The 16,657-nt window shown below is 39.9% G+C and overlaps 1 protein-coding gene across 1 annotated transcript in view; it reads left to right on the forward strand.

Annotated features, from left to right (window-relative positions):
• LOC147697975 (interleukin-18 receptor 1-like) overlaps window positions 1-16,657 on the forward strand; it is a 543,176-nt gene that overhangs the window by 321,517 nt on the left and 205,002 nt on the right. Inside the window, exon 7 of the mRNA XM_086933381.1 lies at window positions 5,333-5,472. Within this exon, the coding sequence (XP_086789507.1) occupies window positions 5,333-5,472 (140 nt within the window). The remainder of the gene's footprint in view (window positions 1-5,332; window positions 5,473-16,657) is intronic.

Genomic DNA, 16,657 nt, shown 5'->3' on the forward strand with positions numbered 1-16,657 from the left:
TTAAACACGCTCTGGGGCAACGCCAAATGAAGTATGCAAGCCACAATGAAATGATCATAGAGTTCACAGAATTTTGTCTGACCAACAATATTTTCCTCTTTGAGGACCAGCTGTACATACAAACATCAGGGACGGCGATGGGTACCTGCTTCGCTCCCAGCTACGCGAACTTGTTCGTTGGCTGGTGGGAGGAGCGGGTACCCAGGAGCTGCACAGTTGATACAGGTACAGGGCATGTGAAATGCTGGCATCGTTATATTGACGATTTGTTTATTGTCTGGGATGGAGGGATGGATTCAGCAGAAGAATTCATCAAAATTCTTAACATCAATGACCTCAACTTACATTTTTCAGGCTCGGTTAGTCCAGTGGCAGCGGAGTACCTAGACCTGAAGGTGTACATTGAGAGTAACCAACTGCATACCACCCTGTACAGAAAAGATACTGCTGGCAATTCGACACTCTTTGCCAGCAGTAACCACCCCACCCAGCTAAAAAACAGCATTCCCTACGGAGAACTATTAAGAATCCGTAGGAACTGCTCCAAGGACTCCGATTTCGAGGCGGCTGCTTCGGAATGCCTAGTGAGATTCTCCATGAGGGGTTATGGTAACACCTTACTGAAAAACACCTTGAAGAAAGTAAGGAAGATACAGAGTGCTAAACTTTTGGCCACAGACGATCCCACTGTGGGGAGAAATAGAAAATCCAACAAAGAAAACAGGAAATTTAGACTCATTACTCCGTATTCTACGGGAGCTAAAGATCTGAAAGCCATGCTAAATAAAAACTGGCATATACTGAAAACTGACAGTGTACTTAAGGATGACCTACCTGCTCATCCTTTAATCACGTTCAGCAGGGCTAGGTCACTCAGTGACATGCTGGTCTCGAGTCATCTAGACAAACCAACCCCTAAAACTAATTCCTTGAAGCGAATGGCGGGCTTCTTTCCTTGCGGCCACTGCAAGGCTTGTAGTGGTAGCAGACGAGTGCTATCATATGATATACCAGACACCGGTAACAAAGTGCCGATCAAGCACTTTATCACATGCAGCTCCCAGTTTGTAGTTTTTTGTTTAGTCTGCCCGTGTGGCTCACACTACATAGGCAGTACTATCAAGGAACTCAAACTGAGGATCCTGGAACACCAACGGGCAATCGAGAAAGTAGACATCTCATATCCGGTTGCCCGGCACTTTGCAGAGGAACATAACAAAGACAGCACAAAACTCCGATTCTTTGGATTGGACATTGTTCCACCCAACATAAGAGGAGGTGACAGGTTAAGGAGACTCCGCAGACTCGAGTCCAGATATATTGTAGATCTTTCCACCAAATATCCGGGAGGACTGAATAGCGGCGAGGAATTAGCATGTCATCTGGGTAAATAAGGCTATAGGAATAAGGAACTCTCTTAGGAGGCCTTGTACAATAACTGCCAGTCCAGCAATAATATGTACATTTTGTCTATAGTGCTTAAACCGTATTTCTGTAACACTGAATTTCCCAAGTCTTGATTTTGATTTTGATCTTGATGTTGGAATGAACCATACAATGTAACTGCGTTGATGAACACTTTTCTTATTCTCTCTATCCTTTTCTTATTCTCTCTATCTTTCTCTTGGTTTGCTGACCTTCTCCTCTCCTTCTTTTCTCATCTCCCTCTTTGTTCATTTCTCCTTTATTTCTTCCTTTTCTTTCTTTTCTTTTTCTTTTACCCCCTTGCCCATTCTGATAGGCTACCGGAGGAATGTAAATATGTAGATATGTATATAATAATATGTGTATATACAGAAACAGAATTGGCCAACATGGAAGCATGACCTGATACAAAATGTCTCCTGGGATTTGAATTCCCTATCGTGGGCCTTTTAGCATCACAATGTAATGTACTTCATAGCAGCCGAATGATGATTTGTGATGTACTTATTAGCTTCTTGAATCAACTGAAGTCTAGAGTCCTTGGAGTTCCTTTTGCCAATCTCGTTATACCGTTAATGCATGTCACACCCCGGATCTCGCCTTTTTCCTTCCTTTGAATGCTTATTGTTTTGAAAGAGTAATCTTCTGTTAGACACTTGAAGGAAACGAATCTTCTCGTTATATTTTGATGAATTTCCATGATGAATTTTTGGATTCATTTTATATGAAGCATGATATTACTCTTTCTCTGTGTCTTGCGGTTTGCCTCATGAATTGCACTGTTTGTTTATTTGTAAATATGACATTGTACATTGTACCATAGGACACTAGCCGATCCACAGCTTTATTTCAACGTGAGAATGCACAAATGAATTAGATAAGACCCCTGTATGGATAGAACACCCTTCCAATATGGCGCCCATAGAGGCAAAAGGGGTAAAGTCCTATGTTTATGTCAATGTTCATTAACTTGTTTATTTAATGGGACGTCTGAAATTGACGAGTGACACACTGACGAAGGCTCACGCCGAAACGCGTCTGTGCTTTTTTTGTTCCCTAAAAATTAAATCGCTGGTTAACTCTTGGATTATGAGTGCTGCCTCTTTCTTGTGAGACTGAGGAGATTCCTGAGCGAAATATATATATATATATATATATATATATATATATATATATATATATATATATAGCGTTAGTCGTCACCAATCGCCAGAGATTATCTGCAGATTTCCAAATGACGAAGAGTCGACCCAGAAAGTGCTGGTGCAACAAGTTTATTCGATTAAAGCCAGCGCAGCCGCCATGACGCGTTTCGCCTATCTCATATATATATAAACTCTTATATACTATACATAATATATACTTACATAAACACATAGACACACATATATATATGTGGGTGTGGGACTTTACGTAAGTATATATTACTAGCAGCCCGTCCCGATGTTGTCCGGGTATGAATTGCTGCCTGTCTGTAATATATTGTTTTGTAGGATTTCCTTTTGATAGCATTTCTTATCTGTGACAGGCCTGTGAAATGCTCCGATTCACAGTGCACTGCTAATGCACTTAAGAGTGCGCGTTCAGTAGTGTGTGAACTCGAGTTTCCCTACTTTATTTTTCCTTGCAATATTATATAGCGCGAACTCGACAACATGGCATGAGCACAATTTACATTACAGAAGAACACATTCATTTGTGGTAGGCACGGGGAGACAAAGCGATTTGCCTGGAATCACAGGATGTTGAGCTGATGCCGAGATTCGAACGTAGCTCCCCATCTCTAAAGTTCACAATTCTAGAACTTGTGGCGGGAGGTGTGTTGGTGCTGGCCATCAATGAGAGAGACCAGTGCATTTTTCAAATGGGTGGTGAAAAAATATGAGTATGTTGCTGGAGATGTGGGCCGCCGTGCCACCAATGTCCTTACCGGGGGAGGGTAAACACCCATTTTTCCGCAACTTTCTTTCCGCATACCATCACTCCGCATACTTTCATTACGAAAGTACCATGACTCCGCAATGGCATTATAGTGCATGGCATTACATTTTATATGCTTTTACCACGCATACATTTACAACGAAATTCGTTATAAATGCATGAATGGTAAAAGCATGTTTTTTTTAATGTTTGGATTAGGTAAGTATGGGTATAGGGGTATATGTTTTGGGGTACTGCGGTATATGTTTTGGGGTGTTTGTGTATTTTAAGTGTTCAGATATAGTTTTGGCTTATATAGTACAGGGGTAGTTCTAGGGTTTAGGGATAGGTATGGGTTTTGGGGTACAGGGGTATTTTTAGGATTCAGGGCTAGGTTTGGGTTTGGGGTATAGGGGTATTTTTAGGGTTCAGGGGTAGGTTTGGGTTTTGGGGTACAGGGGTATTTTAAGGGTTCAGGGCTAGGTTTGGGTTTTGGGGTACAGGGGTATTTTTAGGGTTCATGGCTAGGTTTGGGTTTTGGGGTATAGGGGTATTTTTAGGGTTCAGGGGTAGGTTTGGGTTTTGGGGTACAGGGGTATTTTAAGGGTTCAGGGCAAGGGTTTGGGTTTTGGGGTACAGGGGTATTTTAGGGTTCAGGGCTAGGTTTGGGTTTTCGGTTACAGGGGTATTTTAGGGTTCAGGGGTAGGTTTGGGTTTTGGGGTACAGGGTTATTTTTAGGGTTCCGGGCTAGGTTTGGGTTTTGGGGTTCAGGGGTATTTTTAGGGTTCAGGGGTAGATTTGGGTTTTGGGGTACAGGGGAATTTGAGGGTTCAGGGCTAGGTTTGGGTATTGGGGTACAGGGGTATTTTGGGGTTCAGGGGTAGGTTTGGGTTTTGGGGTACAGTGGTATTTTTAGCGTTCAGGGCTAGGTTTGGGTTTTGGGGTACAGGAGTATTTTTAGGATTCAGGGGTAGATTTGGGTTTTGGGGTACAGGGGTATTTTTAGGGTTTAGGGATAGGTTTGGGTTTTGGGGTACAGGGTATATTTATAGGGTTAAGATGGGTTATTGTTTAAGGGTGTTGGGGTATTTTAAGGAGTAAGGGTGGGTTATGATTATCGGGTGCAGGGGTATTTAAAGGGAGCAGGGTGGGATTAGCACACGATATGAGACATGTCATGAAGGGCAGAACGTACCACACCCCCCCAGCATTTGTCAAGCCCCCAGCACACGCCCATAGCACAACCCAGACACGCCCACAAGGGACTACTTTGCTGGCACGGTTCTTTTACCTTTTAAATGTATATGGTGGGGGTCTGCATAGCCTATGTCCTTCTGCTGCAACTGCCCTTTCCAACGCTATATTGGGTGTTGTGATTGGTGCTGCGGTTCCTGAGATTACCCGCCTCAAAGTTTTGGGCTCTCTCTTTATTATATTAGTATAGATATACAGTAGTAAATATTAGTGAAATATATTTTGTTTACATTATATTAAAAGTATATATTAAATATTATTAAACATTTACTACTTTAAACTCTATTTATATTTTGAAATTGATATTTGGTATATTTTTGGATGATATTAGTTTCAATGATATATATTTTACCCAATAGTTTGGTACTTACATTCATACAAGTACAGGAGCACAATATTGAGGTAAAATATATTTTTGACACATTATTTTTGACAATCAATTTTCAATCAACAACCACAATATTGTGTCAGTGATCTGTCTCAGTAGCAAGGTGCAGGAGAGTTTGCTTCGACTTCACTTGTTTAGGAGGAGGCACATTACACCATGACTCAACTCTCCTTTAAAAAAAAAAACAAATCATTGTCAAGTTCATTTGATTTTAAGAGGGCTAATAAAGCTTCCCTAAACCAATGATAATGTTAACTGTGATATTATGTATTAAAATGTGTGGGGAATAATACTTAAAATATATAATGTGTGCAAAGAAATGAGTTATAACAGACCAATTTAAGCTTTTCAGGTGACAATGAGTACCTGACAATAAAACTGAAGTTTCACGCTGTCAAAGTGGAAGATTTGGAATACAGTTATGTTTGCAAGTTGGACAGTACAATTTACAACCAAAATATCACATTCACGCTGCTCGAAAGAGGTACAGTATGATTTGACTCCTGAATACATTATTTAACACAGCTAAAGCCTGTAATGTCATTATACTATGAATGAATATATGATTTTGAGTACCACTGAAATAGAATATATAATCAGATTGCAACCATTGTTATTAAAACAAATTATAATATTTATGTTTGATCATTTTTTTAATTGACAACCACACATGTCAACCTCAAACTGATACCATGAATAAAACTAGCTACATTTTTGCTCTCCTGTTTTAATTTATTGAAGTAGGATAAAAGCACACAACAGCAGTTCTGAAACAGGAACTTGTAGTTGAAGACCAACAAGAACCCAAGACTACGCATTTCTTCATAAAGTCTGTTTGCTATTTTTATTGAATTGAAGGAAACTTACCTTAGGTAACATGACAAATGGTGTATCTCCTGCTCATGTGTTGCTCCTGTTATTGTTAGTAGGATAGGTGCTCTAGGGAATACTACTGAACCTCCGGCAGACTTTTTCACAGCTTTTAAAAAGGACACTCTATCTGTATGATTTACTGGTACCAGACATATAGTGGCTCTTCATTCTGATTTTCTACAGAAATGATGTAAAAGACTGCTTGCAATTCCACCACTGAGAAAAACAACTTTGAAAGGGATTTGATTCTTTCTCATGTGACATTGATGGGCTGCTTCCTAATTTGGGAGTTTGGGTGGGACACTTCCCTTGCCTCTTCCTGGGCGTGAACGTGAGGACTTTCTCAAAGGTTCTGGGATTGATACCTGTTACCTGAAAAAGATACTGCAGGCAGCCATTACATGACCAATCAGAGTGCTCCCTCCAGTGGAAGCATGTATCCCATAGCAGTGAATTGGTCCAAGCTAAAAAAATCCCCCTCGGGTCAATTAGAATGCTCCATTTCCCAACTTTCCAGCTATACAAATATTCATTTTACCTAATTTTTCAACTGTGGAATGGATCTACACTACATTACCAAAAGCATGCTTTCTGGACCAAGATCAAGGTTCCTGCTAATTTTGATGCAATTCCATTCAGCAGTTTTCGCTGTAGTTTTGCCTAAAATGGTCTATGGAAAATGCACAGGGACCCCGCTTGATGGATTACCCACTAACTTTCCATGAAGAAATTAGTCAAAAAAGATAATCTGTTTTTAAAGTTTCATGAAGATTTGTCGAATGATGTCAAAGTAATTAGCAAATTTAAAAAGGCATGTCCTATGGAAATGCTAGGCTAACTATAACTACCCAGTGGCAGCCACCACTGAGTAATATATATGTATATCAAAATGTTACAACTTTGAAATTAGAGAGCTGTTAAGTGACTAAGAAGATGGGTAAGCGATGCTGTTTAAAACTACATTAAGCCTCAAATTACTAAAAAACATCATACCTCTCCTTACAATTTTATTCCTGCGGTTTCATGCCTACGTTAAAAAAATCACAATGCTCATTGACTTCACCCTGCTGTTTAGGAAAGGCTTTAAATTCAACAGCTCGGGTCTAGCAAAATGGTGCTAATTTTGTCTTGAATACAAAATGTTACCACTTCAGTCTGCATGTCAGAATATTTTACTGAAATGAATGTGGAAGTTGTTGGAGAACTCATGGAAATGTGTCCTCATTTTTGCTTTCTAGAGCACTAACCATAGTTTCTATGACTGAAAGAACCCGCCATCTTGTTCATTTTTAAGGAAATGCTTTAAGTTTTACAGTTGCTTTGAATGAATGTTAAGATTTGTTTGTTTGTTTCCTGTAATTTTAATGATATTTTTAAATTGTTTTCCATGTTTTGTCAGTGTAAGTAAGTAAGTAAGGGTTTATTGTACATGGTTATTTAAAACCTTTCCAATGTGGAAAAGAGTTCAGTTAACAAAACAAAGGGCAGGTTTGTACATATTAAGACAATACATCCTTCAGTAAAAAAAGTACTAAGACAGCAGCATCAAAGGTAAAATAAAGTATGATTTCAGTTAGACAACCTATTTGTCATAGTAAGATGTGCTGTAAGTTGATCCTTGTTCAAGGCAGAGGGATAATATAGTAAAGTAGTTGTATCAAGAGAGAGAGAGAGAGGACAAGTTAGCTAGTCCAAGTCCCCGTGGGATTATATGTATCATCAAAAGAGACTAGCTACATGTGACTTTATAGGTTGGACTCTGACTTGTTTTGTCAGTAGACACCTTGTTGGTGTGGTCATGAAGCCATCACCCACCAACCTAGTTGGTGGCACGCTAGGTGTCACTGGGTGGGCCCGATGATGAAGCATGCCACCAACTAGGTTGGTGGGTGAGGGCTTCATGTCCACACCAACAAGGTGTCTACTGACAAAACAAGTCAGAGTCCAACCTATAAAGTCACATGTAGCTAGTCTCTTTTGATGATACATAATATAGTAAAGTGCCAGTGAAATAAGAGCATTTTAAAAAGTACCACTTCAATAAAAACATATTTGCGTTAAAAATGAAAAGGTGTTTAGTTATGTTTTGTCAATGGACGTTGTACCTGAAATGACAATACATACATACATTAACAAAAATATATATATATATATATATATTCACTGAAAAAACCATGGGTTATAGAACATATATAGTTAGGGATTAGCATTTACAAAACCTTATTTTACTCACACAAAACAATTGAAATTTCATATATAGTTAGTTGCACTAACTATATATCGCGCACCCGCAATCCACTGCTGATCATGTCACATATTACATCATTCATGACATGGTCAGTGACATCACTGATGACATCACTGATGACATCTCAAATGACATCACTGATGACATCACTGATGACAACATACAGTGACTGTATGTTTCTGTAAAGTTAAAATATGTCTTACATATTGAAGAATGAGTGGATGTATAAGTGTCTGGATGAAGGATTTAGTAGGTGCATGACTGACTGTATGAGTGAGTGATTAAATGTGTCTCACTGAGTGCATGGGTTAGTGACTAAACTGTCTTAATTTGTGCATTATTATGTCTGTTCTGTAAACTGCTGCATGTGTTGATCAGTAGCTATATGAGTAACTATATGGGTTATTGATTGGTTGCCCAAGTATTTGTATGGGAGACTGAGTGTGTGTGTGGGTGACTGGGAGGTGTATGACTCTGTGCATAGATGTGTGAGCAGTTGATTCACTAGATGTATGGGTTCAAAAGTGCATGTGGAAACAGCTGTATGGGCGGTTGACTGTGTGCATGAGTCTATTGGTGAGTGAATGGATATCTTAGTGCTACATGTCAAAGTAAGTACATATGTAAAACACAGTACATGTGAGAGTTGACATATATAAATAACTGTGCATGAGAGCCAGTGAATGTGTGAGTGGCTGTATGGATCATTGTGAACTTGTATCAGGGATTGTATAAGAGAGTAAATGTGTGTTAGTATATGTTTGAATAAGTAAGGTGTGTATAACTGTATAGTTGAGGAAATGGAGGTGTGATTGATTGTTTGCATGACTGACTAGGTGTGTGAGTAACTCCATGGATGAGTGACAGTCTGTGAGTGTCTGTTTACACTGATTGTATCTAAGGTTATATTAGAGTCTGAAGAGGTTCATCGTATTATCACATGAATGATATCATCAGTGATGTGATCAGTAATGTCAAATGAGATGTCATCAGTGATGTAATTTGAGATGTCATCAGTGATGTAATTTGAGATGTCATCAGTGATGTCATCAGTGATGTCATTTGAGATGTCATCAGTGATGTCATCAGTGATGTCACTGACCATGTCATGAATGATGTAATATCTGACATGATCAGCAGTGGATTGCGGGTGCGCGATATATAGTTAGTGCAACTAACTATATATGAAATTTCAATGGTTTTGTGTGAGTAAAATAAGGTTTTGTAAATGCTAATCCCTAACTATATATGTTCTATAACCCATGGTTTTTTCAGTGAATTTTCAAGGTTTTGTAAATGCTAATTCCTAACTATATATGGTCTATAACCTATGGTTTTTTCAGTGAATTTCATTGGTTTTTTAAAAGCTAATATCTGTAGCTGTAAAATGTATACTTCTTTAAATCTTAAAATATATTTTACATGTTTTTTATACAATTTTTTTTTTAAAACAATTTTTGTTTCGCTCCCAGTCCGCGAACCGGTTAGCTTCCCGTTAGCTCAATTTGGAGCCGCGACTCGGTCCGCGAACCGGTAAACGTTCCGTTTGCGTAACTGTTGACGTTTTGCGTTGTCGCGTAATGCGTCATTTGACGCGCCAAGTTAGCGGACCCGGAAGCGAACTGGAATGCGGCGCAAAGCGCGAAACGTAAACACAGCAGGTCATGTGACTCGGTAATAACACTTTTCATTGGTTCATTTCACTTTTGGTTTCCTAATGATGTAATACTAGGTCATGTGATCTAAAATTAACACTTTTCATTGGTTTAGAACTTTTGCTTTTCCCAAATGATGAAAACCCCTCCTTCTTTCCTCACTCTGACTTTCATCTTGGTGAGAGAAAGACCCTTTATTAACATTGAGATATGGCTTCATTAGTAGCTTCAGCTGGTTCTACCCCACCACCTCCACCAGATCCAAGGAAGAGAGGACCACCTGCTGAAGTTATTATACAACAAGAAGAGGAAGAACAGGAAGAGGAGGAAGAGCAGGAAGAGTCACTGTTTTTGCCAGAGGAGCCCAGGAGGTATAATCGGAAGGAGAACTATATTTGGCAATTTTTTACATTTCCCGAGGGCCAAAAGAAAGTAAATGCACGCTACGTGTTTTGCCGTATATGTAAAGAACGACTGTCCAGGGGGACTGATAAAAAATACAGTTTCGGCAACTACACTATGCATCGGCATATGAGTAGGTGGCATCCTAACAACTATAGTGCTGCCCAGCTACGTGACGAGCAAGAAAATCCCCCTGCGATGGCCAGAAGATCGGTTGTACAAGAAGTGACGGGACCAGAGGCGAGGGAGATGGTCCCAAACATACAAATGAAGTTTGGGGAAGTGAAACAAGTGTGCGTGCGCTGTAATCAACTCATTTGCTACAGAGAAAGTAGCATTACTCTAATTATCAAAGCTATTGATAATCATGTTTGCCCGAAACACCCCAAACAATAAATTCTTCTTTTTTTTGTTGCTCCTGTTGAGCCCTTTACAATGAATCGTTTTTGTTTTTCCCTCTCCCCCAAAAAAACCAAAAAAATATCAAAATGTTCAGAAAATACAAAAAAATTGAAAAAATGTTCTGAAAAATAATTTAAAAAAATTAAAACAACAAAAACAAAAAAAAAGTTCTTTTCAGAACTACCTCCCCATTATAAAAAAATTGGTAGAATATTTGGAACTCTGCCAACCTCTATTTCTTTTAGTTCGCTTCCCGGTTCGCACTCCGGTACGCGAACCGGGAGCGAAGCAAAAAAATGTTTTAAAAAAAAGAACAGTAAGTATAAGGGAAGGAAACAGACAGTTATGTTAAAAGAAAGACAGCTATAGGGAGTAAACAAAAGATACTGTTACCCGCAATCCACTGCTGATGATGTCACATATTACATCATTCCTGACATGGTCAATGACATCATCAGCAGTGGATTGCGAGTAACAGTATCTTTTGTTTACTCCCTATAGCTGTCTTTCTTGTAACATAACTGTCTGTTTCCTTCCCTTATACTTACTGTTCTTGTTTTAAAAAAAATTTTGTGATCAATCAGAAACAGTAACATTAATAGAGACAGAGTGAGTGAACAAGAGTGAAGAAGTATGAGAAGAGAGGGACTGAGAAAAATAGTGGAAGGAGTAGAATAATTAAGTAATAGAGAAAGGAATGAGGGAAGTAGCAAACGCAGGAAAGTAAGGATTAAACAAATGAAGCAGTAGAACTAATAGAAGTTAAATGTGATAGATTAAATGATTGATTCAGGATGACGATAAGGTGTGGCCTCTCCAAAAGTTTGTTTAAGGTGAGGCCTACTCAGGGTTGCATATCAAATTTATGCTTGTTGAAGAATACAGAGGAGATAATACATGTGAAGGCCTACCATTGAAGTAAAACATGTCCACTTCACTCTTAAACAACGGCCAGACCTCTTCTGTGTCCATAGACAGACCTAAACCTCATCTGCACAATGTCATTCGTAAACTTAGAAAACACAAGTAATGTAATTGAAAAACGTGGAGTTTCTTTTGCTCATTTCACAATCACATCACCTGTGTTGCCTTTGCTTAGGTATCTCATAGTGCAGATGTAGTCCAGCATATGAAACAGTACCCAGAAGTGCAGCAGTGTATGCATTAACTTTGATATTTACAGAAGCCTCAGTTTCTCCATGTCTACCTCACATTTCTAAATGTATATCATAAGTACAAAAAGTAGAACATTAATTATACATGTTAAATGGTTTATTTTTGCTGTTCTCAGAATGTATCAAATTTCACTTAAATCAGTGACTTGAAGGTATTCATCATGTAACAGCGGGGAAAAAAAAACACAATCAAAATGATTGTGTTTAAAAAACCCATACAACATAAGAAATCTGAATTCAAAACTCCTTAAAATTAACTTACTTTCCATAACGTCGAAGGATGTCCTATGAACAGCGTACACTCTGTTGTGCTATTAATATTTTCAGCCCGCCACTTTCTGAAAGAAAACCTCCATCGTTTTGAAAAATATGTTACATACAATAAAAGACTTCTCACATTCTACCACATGTTTCCACATGGCCAAATCATGTTGGAGCGATTTACAACTCTTGTAATTCTTGTAATCAAATCCCGTCATTTTCTATTTTCGCAACTTTCAGAAAGAAAACATTTAAGATTACTTTCACAATCCTGGACTACTAATATCTTACCCTTCTTGTTCACTCATGTTCTACTTTTCCTATGACACTGATACTGCTTACTATGAAGCAGACTTACTTGCATCAGGTTTATATAGTTGGATTTTTAAAATGACATTACAATTAAAAGTTTTGGACCAATAATCTAGACAGCATTGCAGACTTACATTCCCTCTACTTCATGAACCTTTTGCAATTCCTCAGAGCAAATCCCGAGATTCTTTCCTTAAAATTTTGGTTTTAAAAACACCAGGTAAGAATTGTTAAGGTCATACGGCAATTTTTTTTTGAAAGTTACAACAGAATCGTTGCAGAATGACCATCCGTTTCTAGACTTTAAATAAGCTGTGTAATGTCCTGATGTTGTTGAAGGACCATCGTGATAGATAATTGCTGCAGTTACAAAAGTCCTTCCTGATATTGACAACTGCGAAGCAACAACATTTTTTATTAAAGTTGTCAATTTTGATCCATCAGGCCTACATCGTTGGATCATTAAAAATGACATACTGGCCATATCTTCGTATAAATAATGTTGACATCATTTCAGATTTACATTGGCTACACTCCATGTTGTGATCAGCTGCTTTTACTAGCTTATTAAAGGAGACTGATTTACTGTCTGGCAAAGTTAAATATATAAATCTTTCTGAGTCTACACTAGTAGTACTTGATACCCTACAGTTCTCGCAGTCATGCTGCCATTGATAAGAAAGCCCAAACAGGTGATCTACATCTACACCCTCATCTTGCAATACATCAAGCATATACATTAAAAACTCCTGACAATCCTGCTGAATATTTTCAGAGAAGTCTGTTTGACCTGAACATTCGTCTAATAGATAACGAACTTCAGACACACTTTCTACTTTTGTTCCATCAGTGCTACATTTCTCTAACACAGAATTCAACAAACAGCATAAACTTTGTTCAGAATTGATCACAATCTGTTCCTTTAAAGTCTCTAGTGAAAAGACAACATTAACAACTACATTAGCATAGCAGTTGACACCAGAACTGTTTTCAAATTGAAAACCGACAACATCTTCAACAGAATCCATTTTCTTTCTGCTTACAATTTTCGGTTCATCAACTTTTGGGCTTTTTGCTACAACCTCCCTACTATTACTGATATTTCTTCGTTTCCGGCCTACCACATGTTTCTCAAACAAAGGATATTGAGGCAAATGTGGCGCATACTCTTTTCTTAACCTATTGTATTCCTTAACACAATCTAGATCTGCACAAATGTTTGTGACATCACAGTCAATCAAGTACAATCCCGATAAAGTTCTAACTCGTGACAATGCCACATATGCCATACCCTCCTTGAACACAGAACTGACAATATTCACCAATGCACTGTCTACACTTAAACCTTGCGATTTATGGATTGTCACCGCATATGCCAAGCAAACAGGAAACTGTTTACGGTGAACATATAAGTCTTTAACAAGCAAAAACCTAGCAGAACAACGACCAATTAGCTGTACTTCCTCAATGCCATCAAATTTAATTTTTAGAAATTCAATTCCATCTCTACTTCTGTATTTCTCAAAATCAACAACATTACCCATTGATCCATTTACCAGACCTCTTTCAACATGTAAATTCCTTCTCATAAATGATTCGGCAATTTAAACACACATTCAAAGTCTTTTCAAAACCCGCTGTTTTAGATATAGTCTTCTCTAATGAATCCAATTTAGATTTCAAATTCTCAGACAAAATAATTGTTGATCCCATATGCTCTATTCTGTCAATAGCTTCAAGTTTCACAATCTCTTGCTTTTCTAAATTCAACATTTTGTTGTTGAAGATGGCACATTCTGCAAGAGTTGGCATCAAACATATTCCGGATTTCTTCTCAGTAATTTTCTGAAAAATATTCTCAGGCACAACGTCCTAATCTCCCAACCTAAGATCTAAACCCTCAGGTTGCACCGGGGTCAGAAGTAAGGACACCGTCCCTCTGCACCCCCTTCCAGTTCCATGACTGCAGGCCCAGTATGTCTCAGGCTAGACAGAGCACACGCCAGCGGCGTATCAGCGACACACCCTCCTCCAGTACTCCCTATCACAGGGTGATTCTCAGTATGTCCCAGGCTAGACAGAGCACACGCCAGCGGCGTATCAGTGACACACTCTCCTTCAGTACTCCCTATCACAGGGTGATTCTCAGTATGTCCAAGGCTAGACAGAGCACACGCCAGCGGCGTATCAGTGACACACTTTCCTCCAGTACTCTTTCCAGGTCAGGCCACACCCCAACCTGGCTTTCCCCCCTCCTCGGGGAACGGCCTCCAGAGGCCCCACAAATGGTCAAGCACTCTAGACGGGCAAATGCTCAGCGAGCCAGGACTTCTGCACCCTCCACTTAGGAGCGGTACTGCCCAACACTAGGACCGCCGGAGTTCTGGTTACAGACACTCCCCGTCCTCTAGACACAGGAAGATCCTCCTCAAATGACCTATGTACAGCTTAGGCCCCTGACCTGGCGCTCCCTTAGGGAACCCTCCGGGCCCTGAGATAGGGTTTCAGGCCAACGTGGGACACACCGTCCCACACTCACTCCGCCTCCACTGAGACAGGACGTGAGCCCCTACACCCCTACCATCCTAATGGGATCTAGCTGGGCTACACCTGAACCTCTTCACCTACACAGGATCAACAGATACACAAGCCACTGCTTTTAGAATCACTCCCTAATGCCACTGCAAGACATCTAGCACACCGCCAGACATCCACCTTCTTGTCCAGTTCCTCTGCAGGACCTCCTGCACACCACCAGAGGTACACCTTTCATGCAAGCTCTTTAACCAAAAGAAAACTCACACCAACTCCTCCAGTTCAGCACATAACTCATGCGCACACTCCCCCCCCTCGGACTGGTAAGGCAGTTTTTACCACCCCTGATCACTCAACCTGACCACACGTGACACAGGTACCAAACTCTGGGAGCGGGGAATGGGAATTAACACACTGGACACATTTAAAGCTGCCACCACTGGATCCTACCACACTGGGGAATCCAGACACACACACTACACTCAGGGAACAACCACCCTCCTGAGCTAGTCTTTTCTCCTCACACTCCCTCTCTCTCCTATCTACCCACACACACACATGGGGATAGGATTTGGGATTGGACACTGGACCCAGCAAGGGATTCCTAATCTATGGGAACCTCCCCCTCTACTGGCGTCCCGCCCTGTCACTTTCTCTCATCTGCCGCTAAACATAAAGCGCAGAAACACATTTGAAAATGACACTCTTGAGGAAAAAACATCAAAATCAATAATCCCAAACATGTGACTATCTGAAAAAACAATTGCAGAGTTTTGTAATGTAGCCAGTTGTCGCTATGGCACTTCGCAAACACCAGTCCAAATCCCACCGCTGCCACCAATGTTAGAACTGGCTATTTCTGGTAGGCTAAGGCTGACGCCAAAGCCAGGCAGAAACCACCAATCTAGTCAGGGCAAGGAAGTCACACGCCAAGATAACCCCTGCTCACCCCCTTGGTAGCTTGGCACGAGCAGTCTAGGCTAAACTCGGAGGCAATGTGTAAAGCATTTGCGTCAGCGCACAATAGCAACAACATACTAGGTACACCACAAAAGAGACTCCACACAAGGTTATTATAAAAATACCTTTTGTATTGTAAAAGCACATCAGATAAAATCACACATATACATGGTGCCAATTGGCACAGGCAATATTCACATGGGATTATTCACAAGACAGGGCCACATAGGCCACTGTCATATTCAACACTTTCCGAAATAGAAATACTTGTCAGAAATTAGAATAAGCATATAAAATCACTGTAGCACAAAGTAACAGTTATGAATCACATCCAGTAACTACTGGGAACAGGTAAGTACACACTACGCAACCCTAAACACCTTAGGAGCATGTCACGCAGGTAACCAGGACCTCACTAGGACCCCCTGTACTAGAAAGAACACCCACCTAAGGATAAAATCCACTTAGGGGTATAAATCAGAACACATTACCCATGATGCATGAATATACATTCAGAGGAGTAGTAAAGGGAAACACCTGACGCATAAACCTACACATTCAGCGGTGTTTAAGAACAGAGCACTTGATGCAATAAAATACATTCAGGGGTGCAGCGCAAGTAGACACATGATGACTAAACATTCAGAGGTGCAGCGCATGGAAAGAAAGACACATAATGCAGAAAACATTCAGAGGTGTCAAGAGTTATACCATAGCGCAAATATCACATGAGGCCTAAAAGCCTTCAGAGGTGCAGGAATAACACATGATGCAAAAGATCACATTCAGAGGTGCAATAACCATACCATTGCGCAAACTCACATAAGCCACTACCTGTGGCAGTCC

Source organism: Lissotriton vulgaris, chromosome 8 (assembly GCF_964263255.1).
Source record: "Lissotriton vulgaris chromosome 8, aLisVul1.2, whole genome shotgun sequence".
In the NCBI taxonomy this organism is placed as follows: domain Eukaryota; kingdom Metazoa; phylum Chordata; class Amphibia; order Caudata; family Salamandridae; genus Lissotriton; species Lissotriton vulgaris.